General features: G+C 38.4%; 1 protein-coding gene across 2 annotated transcripts; it reads right to left on the bottom strand.

Annotated features, from left to right (window-relative positions):
* Nucleotides 1-7,625: 7,625 nt before the first annotated feature.
* Nucleotides 7,626-16,851, bottom strand: LOC124269144 (uracil-DNA glycosylase-like). Of its 2 annotated transcripts, none has more exons than XM_046704163.1 (5): nt 16,762-16,851; nt 14,159-14,382; nt 12,987-13,034; nt 12,412-12,584; nt 7,626-7,961 (listed from the first exon to the last, which is right to left on the bottom strand). In XM_046704163.1, exons 1-5 carry the CDS (start codon nt 16,799-16,801, stop codon nt 7,679-7,681), a joined length of 768 nt encoding a protein of 255 aa, XP_046560119.1. In that variant the 5' UTR covers nt 16,802-16,851; the 3' UTR covers nt 7,626-7,678. The 2 variants fall into 2 exon arrangements, with proteins under 2 accessions (XP_046560119.1, XP_046560120.1); XM_046704164.1 differs by lacking the exon at nt 16,762-16,851 and adding an exon at nt 14,787-14,893.
* Between the last annotated feature and the right edge of the window lie 847 nt (nt 16,852-17,698).

The following is a 17,698-nucleotide window of genomic DNA, read 5'->3' as shown; positions in this document are numbered from 1 at the left end:
CTCGACTCCACATAACACCTGGCTCCACTCCACACAACACCTGACTCCACTCCACACAACACCTGACTCCACTCCACACAGCACCTAACTCCGCTCCACACAACACCTGACTCCGCTCCACACAACACCTAACTCCACTCCACACAACACCTAACTCCACTCCACACAACACCTAACTCCACTCCACACAACACCTAACTCCACTCCACACAACACCTAACTCCTCTCCACACAACACCTGACTCCACTCCACACAACACCTAACTCCACTCCACACAACACCTAACTCCACTCCACATAGCACCTTACTCCACTCCACACAACACCTGACTCCACTCCACACAACACCTGACTCCACTCCACAACACCTGGCTCTGCTCCACATAACACCTGGCTCCACTCCACACAACACCTGGCTCCACTCCACACAACACCTGGCTCCACTCCACACAACACCTTACTCCACTCCACACAACACCTGACTCCACTCCACACAACACCTGACTCCACTCCACACAACCCTTTACTCCACTCCACACAACACCTGACTCCACTCCACACAACACCTGGCTCCGCTCCACATAACACCTGGCTCCACTCCACACAACACCTGGTTCCACTCCACACAACACCTGACTCCTCTCCACACAACACCTTACTCCACTCCACACAACACCTTACTCCACTCCTCACAACACCTGACTCCACTCCATACAACACCTTACTCCACTCCACACAACACCTTACTCCACTCCATACAACACCTCACTATTCAACACTGACTCCACTCCCCACAACACCTGACTCCGCTCCACACAACACCTGATCCTGCTCTACACAACACAGGATTCCACACCATACAACACCTGACTCCGCTCCACACCGGATCTGCTCTACACAACACCTGACTCCACTCCACATCTGACCTTGCTCTACATAACACATGATTCCTTGTCACACAACACCTGACTCCACTCCACATCGGACCTTGCTCTACATAACACATGATTCCTTGTCACACAACACCTGACTTCGATCCGCATCTGACCCTGCTCTATACAACACATGATTTTTCGCCACACAACACCGGTCTCCACACTACACAACACCCGATTTCTCGCCACACAACACCGGTCTCCACACTACACAACAGCTGACTGCACTCCACTCCATTCCAAAGTTTTACATGTATTTAGGGAGAATGGAATGATGTTATGTAAAATGGTGTTGGCAATTCACATCAATAAACCATTTCAGATATATAATCACAATAACCATATCCCGATCTATATAACCTGGGTTAGATCACATATCCTGATCTGTATTACTTGGGTAAGATCACATATCCTTTTTTGTATTACTGGGTAAGGGCACATATCCCATATGTATTACCTGGATAAGATCACATATCCCAAACTGTATTACCTGGGTAAGATCACATATCCCGATCTGTATTACCTGGGTAAGATCACATATCCCGATCTGTATTACCTGGGTAAGGGCACATATCCCAATCTGTATTACCTGGTAAGGGCACATATCCCCATCTGTATTACCTGGGTAAGATCACATATCCCCATCTGTATTACCTGGGTAAGATCACATATCCCGATCTGTATTACCCTGTAAGGGCACATATCCCGATCTGTATTACCTGGTTAAGATCACATATCCCCATCTGTATTACCTGGGTAAGATCACATATCCCATCTGTATTACCAGGGTAAGATCACATATCCCAAACTGTATTACCTGGGTAAGATCACATATCCCGATCTGTATTACCTGGGTAAGATCACATATCCCAACTGTATTACCTGGTTAAGGGCACATATCCCCATCTGTATTACCAGGGTAAGGGCACATATCACAATGTGTATTACCAGGGTAAGGGTACATCTACTGATATCATCTGGTTGTTCTTTGGTTATAATTTGTTTCTTGGTTTAAGCTTCTGCCAACATTAAAGGTCAATAATCCAAAAACAATGTCCAAGTTGACCAGGCCTCGAAGATATATGGGCCATACCACTTTTTGTTGTATTTATGCCTTTACATGAATCCATCCACAATGAACAAAAGCATATTTTTTATTTATCATTCTATGTCATGGTGACAAGTCATTTTTTGAGACGTGTTTACATGTATCATTTATTTCTTTGTGTTGTTGAAATATATTCAGTATCATTCCATTATAGTTCAATGTTGATAAAAAAATCCATGTTTTATATGTTTAAAATGATAAGATTCATTTAGTCGTCAGAAATGAACAAGTTATGTTCAGGCCCAAATCCTTGAAGTATGTAAAATTGTATAATTGCCAAGAAATATATAGGCACAAAACAATGACAATATACCATAATAAGCTAAACACAGGTGTTGGGCTATAAACAGATATTGCACTGATCGATATTCATCACTTGTATCAGCTCTATAGATCTGAGAATTTCATTTGAATATGGTACATGGGAATTCTGTTTATCTGACTACATTCCTGACAAAATGAACAAGATTTATACATCCAAATTGAATAAACTTCACAAATGAAAACTCCCATTTAATTAAATTAAAATTACTTAATGGTATGACAGTTAGTTTCAGTTGTCTTAAGAGCTTATTATTGCTTGTTCCAGCAGGATCTAAGCAACAGCTCATTTAGTTCTGATTGCTCGTTTGGAAGGAGATATAATTCTCCGTTTCTGTGACTTTGGCATGCCAATCTTTCATATACTGGACCGAGACACAAATGTGTTATCAATATGTGATTGTATCTAGCGCTGGCTATTCAGAAATATCATCGATTGGAAATATTATTAATGATTATCGATATGAAAATTGTGTGATCAATAATATCGTATATCAACCTATGTGATAGAAGAAAAATCATAATTTTCTCACACAATACCAATTTAGGACATTATTCGTATTCTGCTTCTAAATTGTGTTCAGAATGTAGTTTTGTTAATAATCACAGCAAAAACATGTCAGCACTCCCAGTGATGTGAAATATATTCCTTTATTTCAGATAGTTTTGGCATTTTGGCTCAAAGTTACGTCTCCGATAATTATCGATAATCGATTGATATTTTTTAGTTGATGATTATCAATTTCTACAATCTATATCATCAATAGCCAGACCTAACTGTATGTTCTTAAAGTATTGTTAAACAACCAACGTTTATATTTTTTTACTTTGAAATAAAGGGTTTTGAATCTGTGTTCTGTTTTGTATTGTGTTCTTATGAATCACAGATACAGTTCTATTAGTGATTTGAATTCTGGGAATAGAGTGAGTGAATATGGTTTTACTCCGCTTTTAGTAATATTCCAGCAATTTCAAGTTGGGGGACACCAGAAATGGGCTTCACACATAGTACCCATGTGGGAAATCGAACCCGGGTCTTCCGCATGACGAGCCAATGCTTTAACCACTAGGCTACCCCACCGCCCCTCTGGGAATAGGGGTAAGAGACTCCAGGACTGCTGTCGTCACAAACATCAATTTTTGCTGTATAAACCTCGTACACCCGTGAAGGTCCGGGTTAGAATTGATCTTCAGAAACTTGTAAGAGGCGACTCATGGGATCGGCTGGTCACGCTCGCTGACTGGATTGACACATCATCGTATCCAAATTTTGTAGATTGATGTTCATGCTGTTGATCCCTGGATTGTCTGGTCCAGACTCGATTATTTACAGACCGCCGCCATATAGCTGGGATATTGCTGAGTGCGGTGTAAAACTAAACTAACTCACTCATAAAAGGCGACTGAGGGGATCAGGTAGTCAGACTCACTGATTTGGTTGACACATGCCATCACAAAAGGAATTTTGAAATTTCGTAGATCTATGCTCATGCCGTTGATCACTGGATTGTCTGGTCCAGACTTGATTAATTACAGACAGCCTCCTTTATTCTTTTCCAGGTGTCTTCACAAGGTATGTATTGTGCTGTGGGTGAAATTCTTGGTATACTGACTGATTGAGTTTAGTTTTACGCCGCTTTTAGCAATATTCCAGCAATATCACGACAGGGGACACCAGAAATAGGCTAATTCTGGGTATAAATAAGGTGAGGTGAGGTGAAATTGGGTTTTACGTCGTGCTTGAGAATATTTCGCTCATATGACGACGTGTGTGTATGTGCGGCTGCTTGTACTAGCCCAGACTTAAGCTGGTTTTAAAGTGCTAGCCCACTGAGATACCATGCCGCAGTGAAGCATGGTATACTGACTCTGAGCCGACCAGTCCTTGTTGTACCCATTAATGCCGATCGCCAGGCAGGGACCAACAAGTACCATATTTTAACGTCTTTTGGTATGAAGTGGTCGGGGATCGACCCCGCGACCTTCCGCTCTCGAGAATACATAAAGGAACACTTTTACTTTCATGTGTTCCCTTATTCGTTTCCATGAGTATATATTCAATGACTAAGAGCAAGTGGAATGTCAACCAAGTTAGTCAATCTGACCAACGATCCCCTCCGTCGCTTCTCATAACAAGCATGGGTTGCTGAAGACCAATTCGAACGAAGATCTTCACTGTATCCAGCTATTTCAACAGCTGATGGTCACCAATCTGGTCAAGCAGTAATGTGTCAGTATGATACATGACCTAAAGTTTTTAAGAATGACACATACAAAACTGTCGCAAAGTGTTTTATTTAAAAATCTGTCCCAAAACTGCTCATTAAAAACATGGTGGAAAATTACAAAAAGAAATATAGTCTCTACAAATGTATATGGTTAATGTTACATCAAAACAACATGTGTAAAAATAACTATATCAGTTTACAAGCAATAATAAAAAAATATCATATTAACAAGATAGGTGTAAAAAAACAATTAGATTTAGAATATTGATAACAAATTGTTACATTTACAAGATATGCGTAAAAATTGGTATATTTGTTTTAAAGTAACGCTGAAAAATATTGAATGCTAGTGCAAATCCTAAGAACTATGACAAAATTGGTCCCTGTGCATGGAATCTATTGCTGGAATCTGGTTAAAAGAAACACTGAACAATTCTCATTCACCCACACAAATGACAATGTTGTTTCATGATTGAAGCAAGCACTGCTATCAGTGCTATTGGATATGTGATGATGTGCTCTCATAAACCAACTGTTCATGGTATGAGCTTGTGTCACTCTAATGATGAGATGCTACAGCTGCCACAGCTCTGGTCCCTGTAATGACAAGATGCTACAGCTCTAGCCAAGTTGGCAACCAGCTGCTACAGCTTTTGCCACTGTAGGGGCCAGCTGCTACAGCTCTTGTCACTGTAGGGACCAGCTGCTACAGCTCTTGTCACTGTAGGGACCAGCTGCTACAGCTCTTGTCGCTGTAGGGACCAGCTGCAACAGCTATCACAACTCTGTAATGACAAATTGCTACAGCTCTTGCCAATGTGTGGACCAGCTGCAACGGCTCTTGTCACTGTAATGACCAGCTGCCACAGTTCTTGTTAACGCATGGACCAGATACTTGAGATAAAGTCATTACAGGAACCAGATGCTTGCAATAAAGTCATTGCAGGGACCAGGTTCTTGGGCTAGCCACTACAGGGTCCAAATACAGGGTTCCCACAGGCATGGCAGGCCAAAATTCCCTGACTTTTCCCTGATAAGTATAGATTTGTCCCTGACCATTTAAGTGTAAAAACTGGCCTTCTTCCTCCCTTTCAGTCAGTCCTAACCACCCTGTTAAGATATTTCCTTCACACATATCATAAAAACACACAATATTTGTTAATTTATTACATTTACAAAAACATTTATATTTGTGATGAAGAAAATTTTCCTTGACTCTCCTGCCACAATGTTACATAATACTATTAGATACATTTGACCGCACCATCATATATATATTCTCAGGTGAAGTCAGTAATATATCATCTGAAAACTTTGTATTTTATATTAAAGGCTTTTGACAAAGAGCATAAATGTGAAACTAATGATTTAATTGAATTGTTTCATTCAAAGTCAGGAACACATTTCTTCATTATCACAAAATGTTATAATTATCAAAGGCGTATTTGGAAAGAATAAACATGCAAGATGTAACTTTACATTCAGTACAACCATGACAACTAGATTATGAACATCATTAAACCACTTTCCATTTGTGAATAAACAGCAAATGTCAGAACATAGGGCATATTATAAACCTATGCTGTACTTTAACAATGAAACTTATATGGGTATTTTTGGCCAATATAGGCTTTCACAATTTGCAAGAAACCACCATAGCCATCATACTATTTATAATATTTTGGAACAGTATACAAATGAATGGAAAATTATCTGTTAACATAGTTATCTTTAGAAGAAGTGGATCTGTTGCCTATAAAGAAAAATGTTTTTAAATGGCAAACAATTATCTATTGTTAATCACTATGCCTATCTCGGATTAGTGTTTTTCCATACTAAACAAGAGTCATCAGAAGATGACAAATCCCCCAGCCCATACAAATATGAAAGAGCAAATCATCTGACAGTTACTTAAAGTTGAACTTCATTTTTTCAGACAAATTCCAATATGTTTCCATGGAAACCAAGAAAAATAGATATGACAAAAATCTGTAAATAGCAAAAGGCACCACTTTAGGTTCTGTTTGATATAACTGCCAAGTTTTGTTGAAAGATATTAAACGGTTTTCGAGTTGTGCTCCGGAAGCAAAGCCCACCACTCCCTTTTAAGAACAGTCTTAAACGTTTCCATGGAAACCAAGAAAAAAAAAAATGACAAAAATATGTAATTAGTCAAAGGCACCACTTTAACTTCTGTTTGATATATCTGCAAAGTTTTGTAAAAAAATTGAACCGTTTTCGAGTTATGCTCCGGAAACCAAATGATTACAGGTGGAGGGACAGACAGACGGGCAAGGCGTCGACTATATCACCCCGCATTCATGCTAAGAAGGCTCTTATCAAATTTATGTCAGTTTCCCAGAATTTTGGAATTTTAACCCAGAAAATATGTTTCATATTGTTTGATTCACAAATCCAACCGATTGTGCTTCATAGAAGAATATGTCTGTTATGTCACCCGGCTGTAGAAGATACAATTCACATTATGCTGATTTCAGAAAACAATACATGCCAAATAATTATCTGTAAAAATATCCTTCAAGTGACTTTGTTTCCATTCTATCCTCCAGAAATGAAAATGTAATATGTAATCTAGGGCATTATGTAAAACATGCTGTTATGCTTAAAAGCAATCTCTTATCTGAACTGTAATTTATTTCATGAAATGTCTGTAACATGTGCTGCTTCTTTGACTTTGACTACTACCATACCTGATTAGCGACATCCTGAGTCTTACTTTTCCCTGACCCAAACCCTAAATTTCCCTGACTTAAACCCCAAATTCCCTGACTATTTCCTGACTTTTGAAAACATATCAAAATTCCCTGACTTTTGAAAACATATCAAAATTCCCTGACTTTTCCCTGACTTTCATAGAAATGCCAAATTTCCCTGACTTTTCCCTGACTTTTGAAAACATATCAAAATTCCCTGACTATTCCCTGACTTTTGAAAACATATCAAAATTCCCTGACTTTTCCCTGACTTTCATAGAAATGCCAAATTTCCCTGACTTTTCCCTGACCTGTGGGAGCCCTGAAATACTACAGTTATGTGACTTCATGACCCAGCTGCTACAGCTCCTGTTACTCCAGAGACCAGTTTATTGGAGAGAACCCTTTCTTCTGCAGAGCATCATTAGTGGCAGAGAAACACTTACAGCCTGCGAACCTGGTAAAACTTAGTGGGGAGGGGTGAGCATTCTTAATGATTTTGTGCTTATTATCATCAATTACTTTGCCCTTTTCCTGAGCAAAGTTTCCCCAGAGGTTGAAAACGACAAATGGGCACTGATCACTGATGATCTTGATGACCTGGTCAGTCAGCTTCAGCCAGCCATAGCCTTTATGTGAGTTAGGAGTGTGTGCCCTGAAACAGAAGAGGTAACGAAATGCAGGGATCAAAATAAGGAGATGAAACCTTCTTGCACCCAACGCAACATTAGGTAATAACCTTGCTGCACCTGACAAACAGATTGCACCTGCAGCTCAATATATAGTGATTACAAAGCTTGTGGGTGTTGAATATGACAAATTGTCCAACTCAATATTCTTAAACGTTTTGATTTATTCACAAGCCAAAATTCCATATTCGACATCCACGAGTTTTGTGATCTATTTATCACACATAGGTTGGGAAGACAGTGTGATCTAGAATGACAAATCAAGCGGATGATGCCAGATGTAAACAAAATGAAAGGGAGATAACTCTGTCTTAGAATTACTTTAAAGGCAAAAATAAACAAAAATATTCAGTTGAAAAACAACTACTAATCCCCATGACACTGTAATTGAACTTTAATCATGTACAAACCCAATGTTTTGTTTGGTTGACAGTTTTGGTAAAAAAATGCTTGAATGGAGTTATAGTGTCAATTCAAAATATCAAGTTCGCAACAGAAATGTCTGCATTATGAATTCAACATCACTGAATAATCTAGTTTGGTTACACAACACTCATTGGATAATTTAGAACTGGCTACACAACACCTGTTTCAAATAACCAAATTTAACTCACAAAGATATATAGGTTATCATCCGAATATGTTTTGGGATGGTTAATATCCTGCTTTGGGAATAAACATTGTATTTAGCAAACCTTGGCGAGATAAATACATAGTGTTTACTTCCAATGCAGGATGCTGAGCACCGCTGCTAGCTTCACATGCACAATGAGTAACGGCTGAATAAATTCAGAAGTAGATTTTTATTACGGCCATTACTGCAACCATTATGAACATTCAGACTGAAACCAATTGAACATATATTCAGCTGTATTATATAAGGATCAGGACATGAAGATTAAGCTTCACGATTATTTCCGTGGTTTGAGAGGGTGTTTTTTCACATTTTCAGTATGTTTACTGGTAGACATATTTGATTTTCCATCAAGCTGCTTTGTACGGAAGCGTAGTAGGGCCACGGTGAAAAATGTTTTGGTCTCATTATCTCCTACGGAGGTCATACTATGTCCTACGTAGGACATAGTATCTCCTACATAGGATATCGTATCTCCTACGTAGGATATCGTATCTCCTACATAGGATATTGTATCTCCTACATAGGCCATTGTATCTCCTACGTAGGACTTAATATCTGCTACGTAGGACTTACTGTCTCCTACGTAGGAGTTATTAAGTCCTACGTAGGACATACTCTATCCTACGTAGTACTTAATATCTCCTACGTAGGATTTGGTATCTCCTTCTAAGACTTACTATATCCTATGTAGTACTTAGTATCTCCTACGTTGGACTTAGTATCTCCTACGTAGGACATATAACACCTCCTTTGAAGGAGATGAGCGATATATATTAATATACATTAATTTGAAATGGTCAACTCAAATCCCCAGACACGCAAACAATCCCCCGTTTCAGTCAGTGTTGTATACAGTCACTATTATGTAGAGCCTACTATCATGTGTTTCATTTCCTATTAGAGTCTGGGTGGTGGGGTAGCCTAGTGGTTAAAGTGTTCGCTCGTCACGCAAAAGGCCCATGTTCGATTCCCCACATGGATACAATGAGTGAGGCATATTTCTGGTGTCCCCCCAGCAATGATGTTACTGTAATATAGTTAAAAGCGGTATAAACCTGAACTTACTCACTCACTATCTACTATCATGTGTTTCATTTACTATTAGAGTCTGCTGTTTCATTCACTATTAGAGTCTTGTGTTGAACTAATTGCTGCACATTACTGTCACGTGTTGGACGGACTGTTATACTTTACTGCCTTGCGTTCAGTTTGCTCTACTATTACGCGTTGCAGTTATTCACTGTTATATGTTGCACTTTGTTACACTTTACTCTTATACGTTGGATATTTCAGAGGTCATTGCACATGATCCATAATCTGCATACACAGACCTGTCTAAGATTATCGGTGTGAATCTATATTTGCCTATTTCCACGATTCAGAAGCCGGTCGAGTGTAGTAGCTACGTCGACACAGAAAATGTTTGTCAACAATATTTTCCCTGACCTTCCTCCAAGATAAAAGACAACATTACCATCTTCTTGTGAATAGATATTACAGCTTGTCGAGTTTGTGGCATGAAAATGTATACTGTAAATACTCGTGAAATGCATTTTCTGTAATATTTGACTAATAAAAAAAAAAAAAAAAAAAAAATTATCTCTGGAAATAAAAAAAAAAAAAAAAAAAAAGAGTTTGTGTCATTTCACATCATGGGAATTCTGTGTTAGAACTAAACCCCAGTAACCTGTGCTTGTGGTCCGGTTGACTTCAAGTGGATCCGGTCGGTAGGCTATGCGACATTTTAAATGCGAGTGACATTGATCATTGGCCAATATATGTCTTTTTGTGTTACAGCGGTTTACAAATAACTAGAATGACAATTCTTTGCCTTTTTTAATTTTGCATAGTTTTACGCCGCATTCAAGACTTTTTCACCCAGTCAAGTCAACCTGTAAACAATCACGAACAAAGCGCAAACAACGAGCGTTGTATCCGATCCAACCTAGCCCCATCGGAAGACAAGCAGCAACTTGCGGAGGAGTTTCATATCATAACCTCATCCCTCCCCACCTACCCCCCTCTCTCTCCGTCTGTGTATGAATAGATGCATGTATGATAGATCAAACATAACCATACCAAAATTGCTATAACTGCACTTATCAATAGAAGGTTCACGCCACCCTAACGTTATACACAACAACACTGTATAGCAACACTGCGTTAGTGTCATGAAAATTCACTGACTCACATTTCTACTATCTAACGTCCTGCATAAACAAACAAACTTTAAAAAGGGAACTTTTTCTGGAATTATTCAATTGCTACGATTGGCATACGCATGTAATTACAACATTAAGCGACACTCAGTACCCAGATTCGAATTGTAAATACCCGGTACTTTCTAGCCATTACTAGCCTCTAAGTAGACATAAACTGTAACATTAAAAATGGAAGAAATTATTATCAAGTCTTGACGTGGTTGCTGGACTTAATAATTACGTGTGACCCATCCACATAACTGCAGGATTCTTATCAATTTCCCTTTCACCTCACGGAACATTAGTTGTGTATATACGCAAATATCTTTATATATATTTATCATCTCCTATGTAGGAGATATTAAGGAAATACATGTAGTATGTCCAACGTAGGAGATATTAAGTCCTACATAGGAGATACGAAGTCCTACGTAGGAGATACGAAGTCCTACATAGGAAATACGAAGTCCTACGTAGGAGAGACGAAGTCCTACGTAGGAGATATGATGTCCTACGTAGGAGATACGATGTCCTACACAGGAGATACGATGTCCTACGTAGGAGATACTAAGTCCTACATAGGAGATATGATGTCCTACGTAGGAGATACGATGTCCTACATAGGAGATACTAAGTCCTACATAGGAGATACAAAGTCCTACATAGGAGATACAATGTCCTACGTAGGGGATACTAAGTCCTACGTAGGAGATACCATGTCCTACGTAGGAGATACTAAGTCCTACATAGGAGATATTATGTCCTATGTAGGAGATAAAGAGACCCAAAACAAAATTCACTGTGTCCCTACTACACTTCCGTAGCTTTGAACTATATGGCCTTACTTAAGATCACCCTGTTGACCACATTTCACGTCTAGGGCCCTTTATGTTTTTTCAGAATAAAAGATTCATCCTAGTGACAATATTGATATTAAAATTGGATGCTTTGATGTGTTAGTTTATTTGTTTATTTGTTGTTTTAAACCCTGCACTCAGCAGTTTCCAGACGTAAGACATCTATCCCCTTAGATGTGTCTTAATAAAAACATGAGTTGCTGAAGACCAAATCTAACCCTGGTATGGATGATTTGAAAAGCCATTAACACCCTTATAGAAACTAGAGGTGTGACGATACAGAAATTTTATGATACGTATCTCGATATCTTTGAATGATACGATTCGATACAATGCGTATCATGATATGCTATCTTTAGTTATTTTCTATAAAAAGGTGTATTTGAATAACAAGTAACAGTGTAAATTTTGACACACCCGTCAATTTCCAGTGAAAATTCACAATTTTTAGGTCAACGATACATATCACGATACTAAAACAAGTATCGATATATTTATTGTCGGAAAAGATATCATGATTATCGATACGACGATATATCGTCACAGCTCTAATAGAAATAACATCCAAGCCATTATGAGAAGAGGACAAAAATATAGAATTATTACTTCATAATATTTTCGGACAATGACAATAGTACACGCTGTGACACAGGCCAGTTGAGCTAAAAAGCCCTCAGCAGTCACCTCTATATATCACACAAACGCTATGAGACAAACTTACTCCACAGTGAGTGTAGCATTGAGAAGGAACACTCCTTGTACAGCCCATTTCTCTAGACTTCCGCCAGCAGGCGTCTTGAACCCTGGGATGTCTGTTGTCAATTCCCTGAAGATGTTCTTTAGAGACGGAGGAACAGCCAGTCCATCAGGCACCGAGAACGCCAGCCCTTCCGCCTAAAACAAAAAGCCCTTGGTTTCACATTATCCAAAACCGTTAGAACTAGATCCCCATATACTACACAGTTACCTCCCTTAGACCACTCTGGTAATGTCTCACTACACAAATATTGAAAACAGGCATTGACACAATATTGTTGGAAATTTTCAACACTGTGATATTTTACGATCATATTCGGTAATAGCAAGACAAAGTTATATCAATCTTCAAAACGAGTGCAAATAAAATAATTCAAACTCAATGGCTATGTATAAAAAAACCCAGGGCATTCCTTAAGAAATTCCTGGAATTTCCTGGAGAATGCCCAGGAAACTGACTGCAGAACTTTACGCTGTAAAAGAACAACCCAACTGAACAATAGCGTGATGTCACTTGAGGTTTATAAGTGAGTTTCTCACCTGCCCATCATCGTGGTATGGGTCTTGTCCAAGGATCACAACTCTCACCTAAAAAACAACACACATTGTCAACATGCCATTAAGAACGGTACCACTGTGTTGAAATCAGTAAAGTTGCCCCTTCTCATTTTTATTTCACAACACATCAACTGTTCAACCGTATAACCTTATAATACAACCATATCCCCATTGACTAGATCCATGCTCATGATTTTAATCACTGGATTATCTGGTTCAGACTCTTTTTTCATGGCCACCACGTAGTTTAATATTGCTGAGTACAGCGTTAAACGACAAATATACAATCAGGAATTCAGAAATCTATCATATATATACACCCATGCATACATATACAGAATAGCCCGTGAAGGTCCTGGTTAGAATGTGAATTCAGTAACCCATGCTTGTTGTTAGAGGTGACTAACGGGATCGGTGGTCAGGCTTGCTGACCCGGTTGACACATGTCATTGTATCCCCATTGCATAGATCGATGCTCATGCTGTTGATCACTGGATTGTCTGGTCCAGACTTGATTATTTACAGACCGCCGCCATATAGCTGAAACATTGTTAAGTGCTGCGTAAAACTAAACTCGCTCACTCACATTTACAGAAAATCATAATATACTGTACATGTATATGCAGTAATAAGATTCCTGGTGTACAAAAACATAACCGTAACCTGGGGTGGAAATAACCCATTGACTGACGCCCAAGTCCAGTGTTTTTTCATGCCGGGCAAGCAAATTTGTATGTCACACTGTACTGGTGTCCAATTGACTTTCCAATATTTATTATGTGGTTTATTTTTAAAAATCAACAGAAAAACGGTCGGTATAGTGGAAAAATTATCAGGGCAAGTGATTTTACAAGTGCCACTGTCCCGGAGTACACTAGCAATTTTAAAGTTCTTTCCACCCCTGGTAACAAATTATACCTTTTCAGAGAGATCATGGGTAGGTTAAAATATCTCCTCAATATTGATGAAACACAAGGACAATGTAACCACCCAATATTTCAAAATATTTTCAGATTATCAATTAAGGACAATTTAACCACCCAATATTTCAACATATTTTCAGATTATCAATTAAAGTTTTAGTTTAAATAAATCTGACGCCTTTACAGATTCAGATCTGTGACCTCACTTCACACTTTCACAAAAATGTTTACCTTGTCAATTGGGGTCAGGTTAAAAGCATTAAAAATCTTTTCTTTTGGAGGAAAGATCTGCTTTGCTCCTGAGTAATCTTGCTCCAGCTTTTTCTGGAGGTCTTCAAAATACTGCTCTTTGAACACTTCCTGTAAGGCGTTTGTCCAGCTGCTTTCCGTTAGAAAGGACTTCAGGTCAAATGGTGATGACATGCTTGCTTTCGCTTCTGCCACTTTTACAGGTGCTAAAGAGGAAACGAGGAAAACATGATCAGAGTATGGCAGTTTAACTTCTTTTAGACATGTTTAACATCCTAAGAGAGACTTCAGTTTTTCCATATTTTCATGATATTACTAGGGTACAATTAAGAGGAAATCGGCTGTAAATCTTTAAATGATGCCCCATGGAAGGTATTGTGTGCAAGACAGAGTGGTCAAGGTCATATCACATTAACTAGGAACCTACATCGTCCAGAATTAATCAAGGACACTTTTACAATACACACTATTTTTATCTTAAAATGTTGACCTTTTGCTCAAAGGTTGTTTGTTTGTTTGTTTGTTTAATGCCACAGCCAACAATATTCTTCCTAAACATGTAAAGCATTATGTCTGGACTATACACGGGGAGTCATGTGTTCTGTCGTACCTCCCTTCCAAAGTCCGTAATAGGTAGAACACTATTGATGATATCCAACTGCCCATAAGCCCGACAGCTTTCGCTTTAACAGGAATTGCCAGAAAAACTATTTATAGCTTATGACTCACTTTGTCGCTGGGCGTTGAGGTGATTACCAGGCATGACGACCTGAGCTGTGTTGCATGAATTGCAGTTGTCAATAGAAATAAGCCACTCACGTCGAGAGATTCAAATCTTGAATAAACCTATACAGACTTGTCTATATTTAATAACTAGATGTCTAAGATAAGACGAATGAAAATATGAAAATGATAATTCCACCATTTTTGTTTGGGGTTAAGGTTTTCCATTGTTGCTTTGATTTATCAAACTATCAAAACAGATATACAGTCGTTACTTACTAACTATTGACTAAATTTCTGTTACTGATTAATGTAACTGATTATTGTGTAAAATAATGTTATAAATCGAAAGTACATATACTGTGTATGAAAGACACATTCAATGATCCCTCAAAGTCATTACCGGATAAACAATCTGAGCCAATTCATTCCACTTTTCAGGAGCCATGCCATAAAATAGATGCTTAACTGATGATTTGTTAATATCATAGATATATCTTGAGGTTGCCCCTGCAAATATTTTTAACATTATTTTGACACTTTAAAAAAAACCTCCAAACTCACAAACTTGCATTAAAACATTATGAACGTTTATGAACTAGAAATGAGAGGAAAATGAAATATCGGAATAATGGAACATGAAACACCATTCCGAACTGTGAACACGCAAAACACCGAATACCCCACAAAAACAATGAATGCTCACAGACCTGGTTTATGAAAAACAAACGTAGTAAATCTAGATGATTTAGATAGCTTTAATGGATACTAATATTGATGTTGACTAATATTGACAAAGGTCTTCTGTATTTAGACTTATTACATATAAATATTATTGTTAATACCTAATAAAGGAAAACGATAACATCTGCAATTCCTAAATTTCAAAGAAATTTGAAGAAATTAATGTACACTGAATAGATATATTTTAATCTCTTTAACGTTTTTACAAACATTTAGATGTATACATTTGGAAATAAAACACTTAAAGCTCGGAATAATTACGACGACAGAATATGTTTCCAACAAATTCATTTCATCATCATCATCATAATTGTGTAGTATACGCAGACGCACGCAGACGCACGCACACATACATACACACACAAATACTCAAAGAAACCGCACATACACAAGGATTAGAAAAATGTACTGGATGAATATGCACAGTTCAGTAAAAGAAAAGCCGACATCAGCAAGGGGGGTTAAACAACAAACAAACAAATCACATGGTCAGGCAAGCGTCTGCAGGAGAACGTATTGACGATGAATATTATACTCAACGTCGTCAGTAGCCTAGCTGTTGGCGAGAACGCTCACGGTCTCATTCGTTTATGAAATACAGCAATGAGTGATTGTTAAAACTATTAGAATCATTCAGAAATAGAGTTATCGTTCAAGTCTGAAGTAGTTCTGCTCTTCATTAGCCAACATTAAATCCTCAGCTTGGCCCGTAATAACACGAATTGGTAACGAATGAAATGCAGCTCGTCAACTCTACACTGTGACGTCAGGTCACATAATAGCAACTCTAGTCGTCAACTCTCGCTAGTTTCCGGAACACGAGTACTTTTTTAGAAGACTATTGACATTATGAAAAACATCATTTTCAAGATGCTTGTTTTTATATGCTTTATAAATGATTTGATTTGAGTTTTACTGTACATCTCCTTTACGTGGAGCGTTGAAATCAGAGGGTGTGAAGTAGCTTTGAACACAAGTGTTTGGTCACCAGTAACAGTTAAATCATGACATGTTCGTAACACTAAACAATAACATTAAGACAGCAGTCTACAGAAACAGTTATATCCCAAGCATGGAGACAGTGGGAGAGTATGTAACATTGAATACGAACAACTTACAGTGAAACTCTGATAGTGTGCGGGCGGTCCACCCGTCCATACAACCAGGAAGTTACCCGGGTTCTACTTTCGTTATCGTGTATGAAGGGGGACAACTCGTACAGTAACAGTCTATTATATATCACCTTACGTTGTGGACCGGTTCAAATCATGGTTCTCGTCAACACTCTTCTTTTAATACTTTGTTTCAGTTTGTATTCCATATTTGGTTACCGACTTACAAACTATCCTAATCTATGTATGGTATTTTCATGGATCCGAGGATGAGGTCAATTCATTGGATTCCTATGGCATGCTTGCCGCATGATTTGACTGTTAATCACATTAGGCACTGTATGGGCAGACCTATCGGCGTACAGTTTGTAAAACAAGACAGCCGATTTGAGAAAACCTTTAATGTTTTTCATAGAAGACAGGTGTACTATTTGACATCGAACATGTGATACACGCGTTTACTGTATAACCAACATATATTACGGTATTTAATTTATTATATACCTGTTTTAGACACAGTAGTCCTTGTATCCGACTGCGCGTGAACACACAGACAGAAACACGCACACACACGCACACACAGATAGACAGAAACACGCGCACACACAGACAGAACGCACACAGACAGAAACACGCACACAGACAGACAGAAACACACACAGACAGACAGAAACACACGCACACAGAGACTGAAACACGCACACACACAGACAGAAACACACGCACACACACGGACAGGCACGAAAGGGGAACTGTACACGAATAAATCACATTTATTCTTATGTGAATCAAAGTGAACTGTTTTAATTAGTTAATACCAATGTTTGAAAATATACACTTATTTTTCTTACAATGTAAAAATAACCCACAAAATAAGTGCTGATATGTTACGCCAATATGTTACGCCTTTGTTTGCAGAGCTAAAACAGGCCAGAGTTACCGC

Source organism: Haliotis rubra, unplaced genomic scaffold (genome assembly GCF_003918875.1).
Source record: "Haliotis rubra isolate DU_JTF1 unplaced genomic scaffold, ASM391887v1 Scf1423, whole genome shotgun sequence".
NCBI lineage: Eukaryota > Metazoa > Mollusca > Gastropoda > Lepetellida > Haliotidae > Haliotis > Haliotis rubra.
The sequence above is the reverse complement of the archived record's forward strand: the minus strand, read 5'-3'. Positions and strand labels throughout refer to the sequence as shown.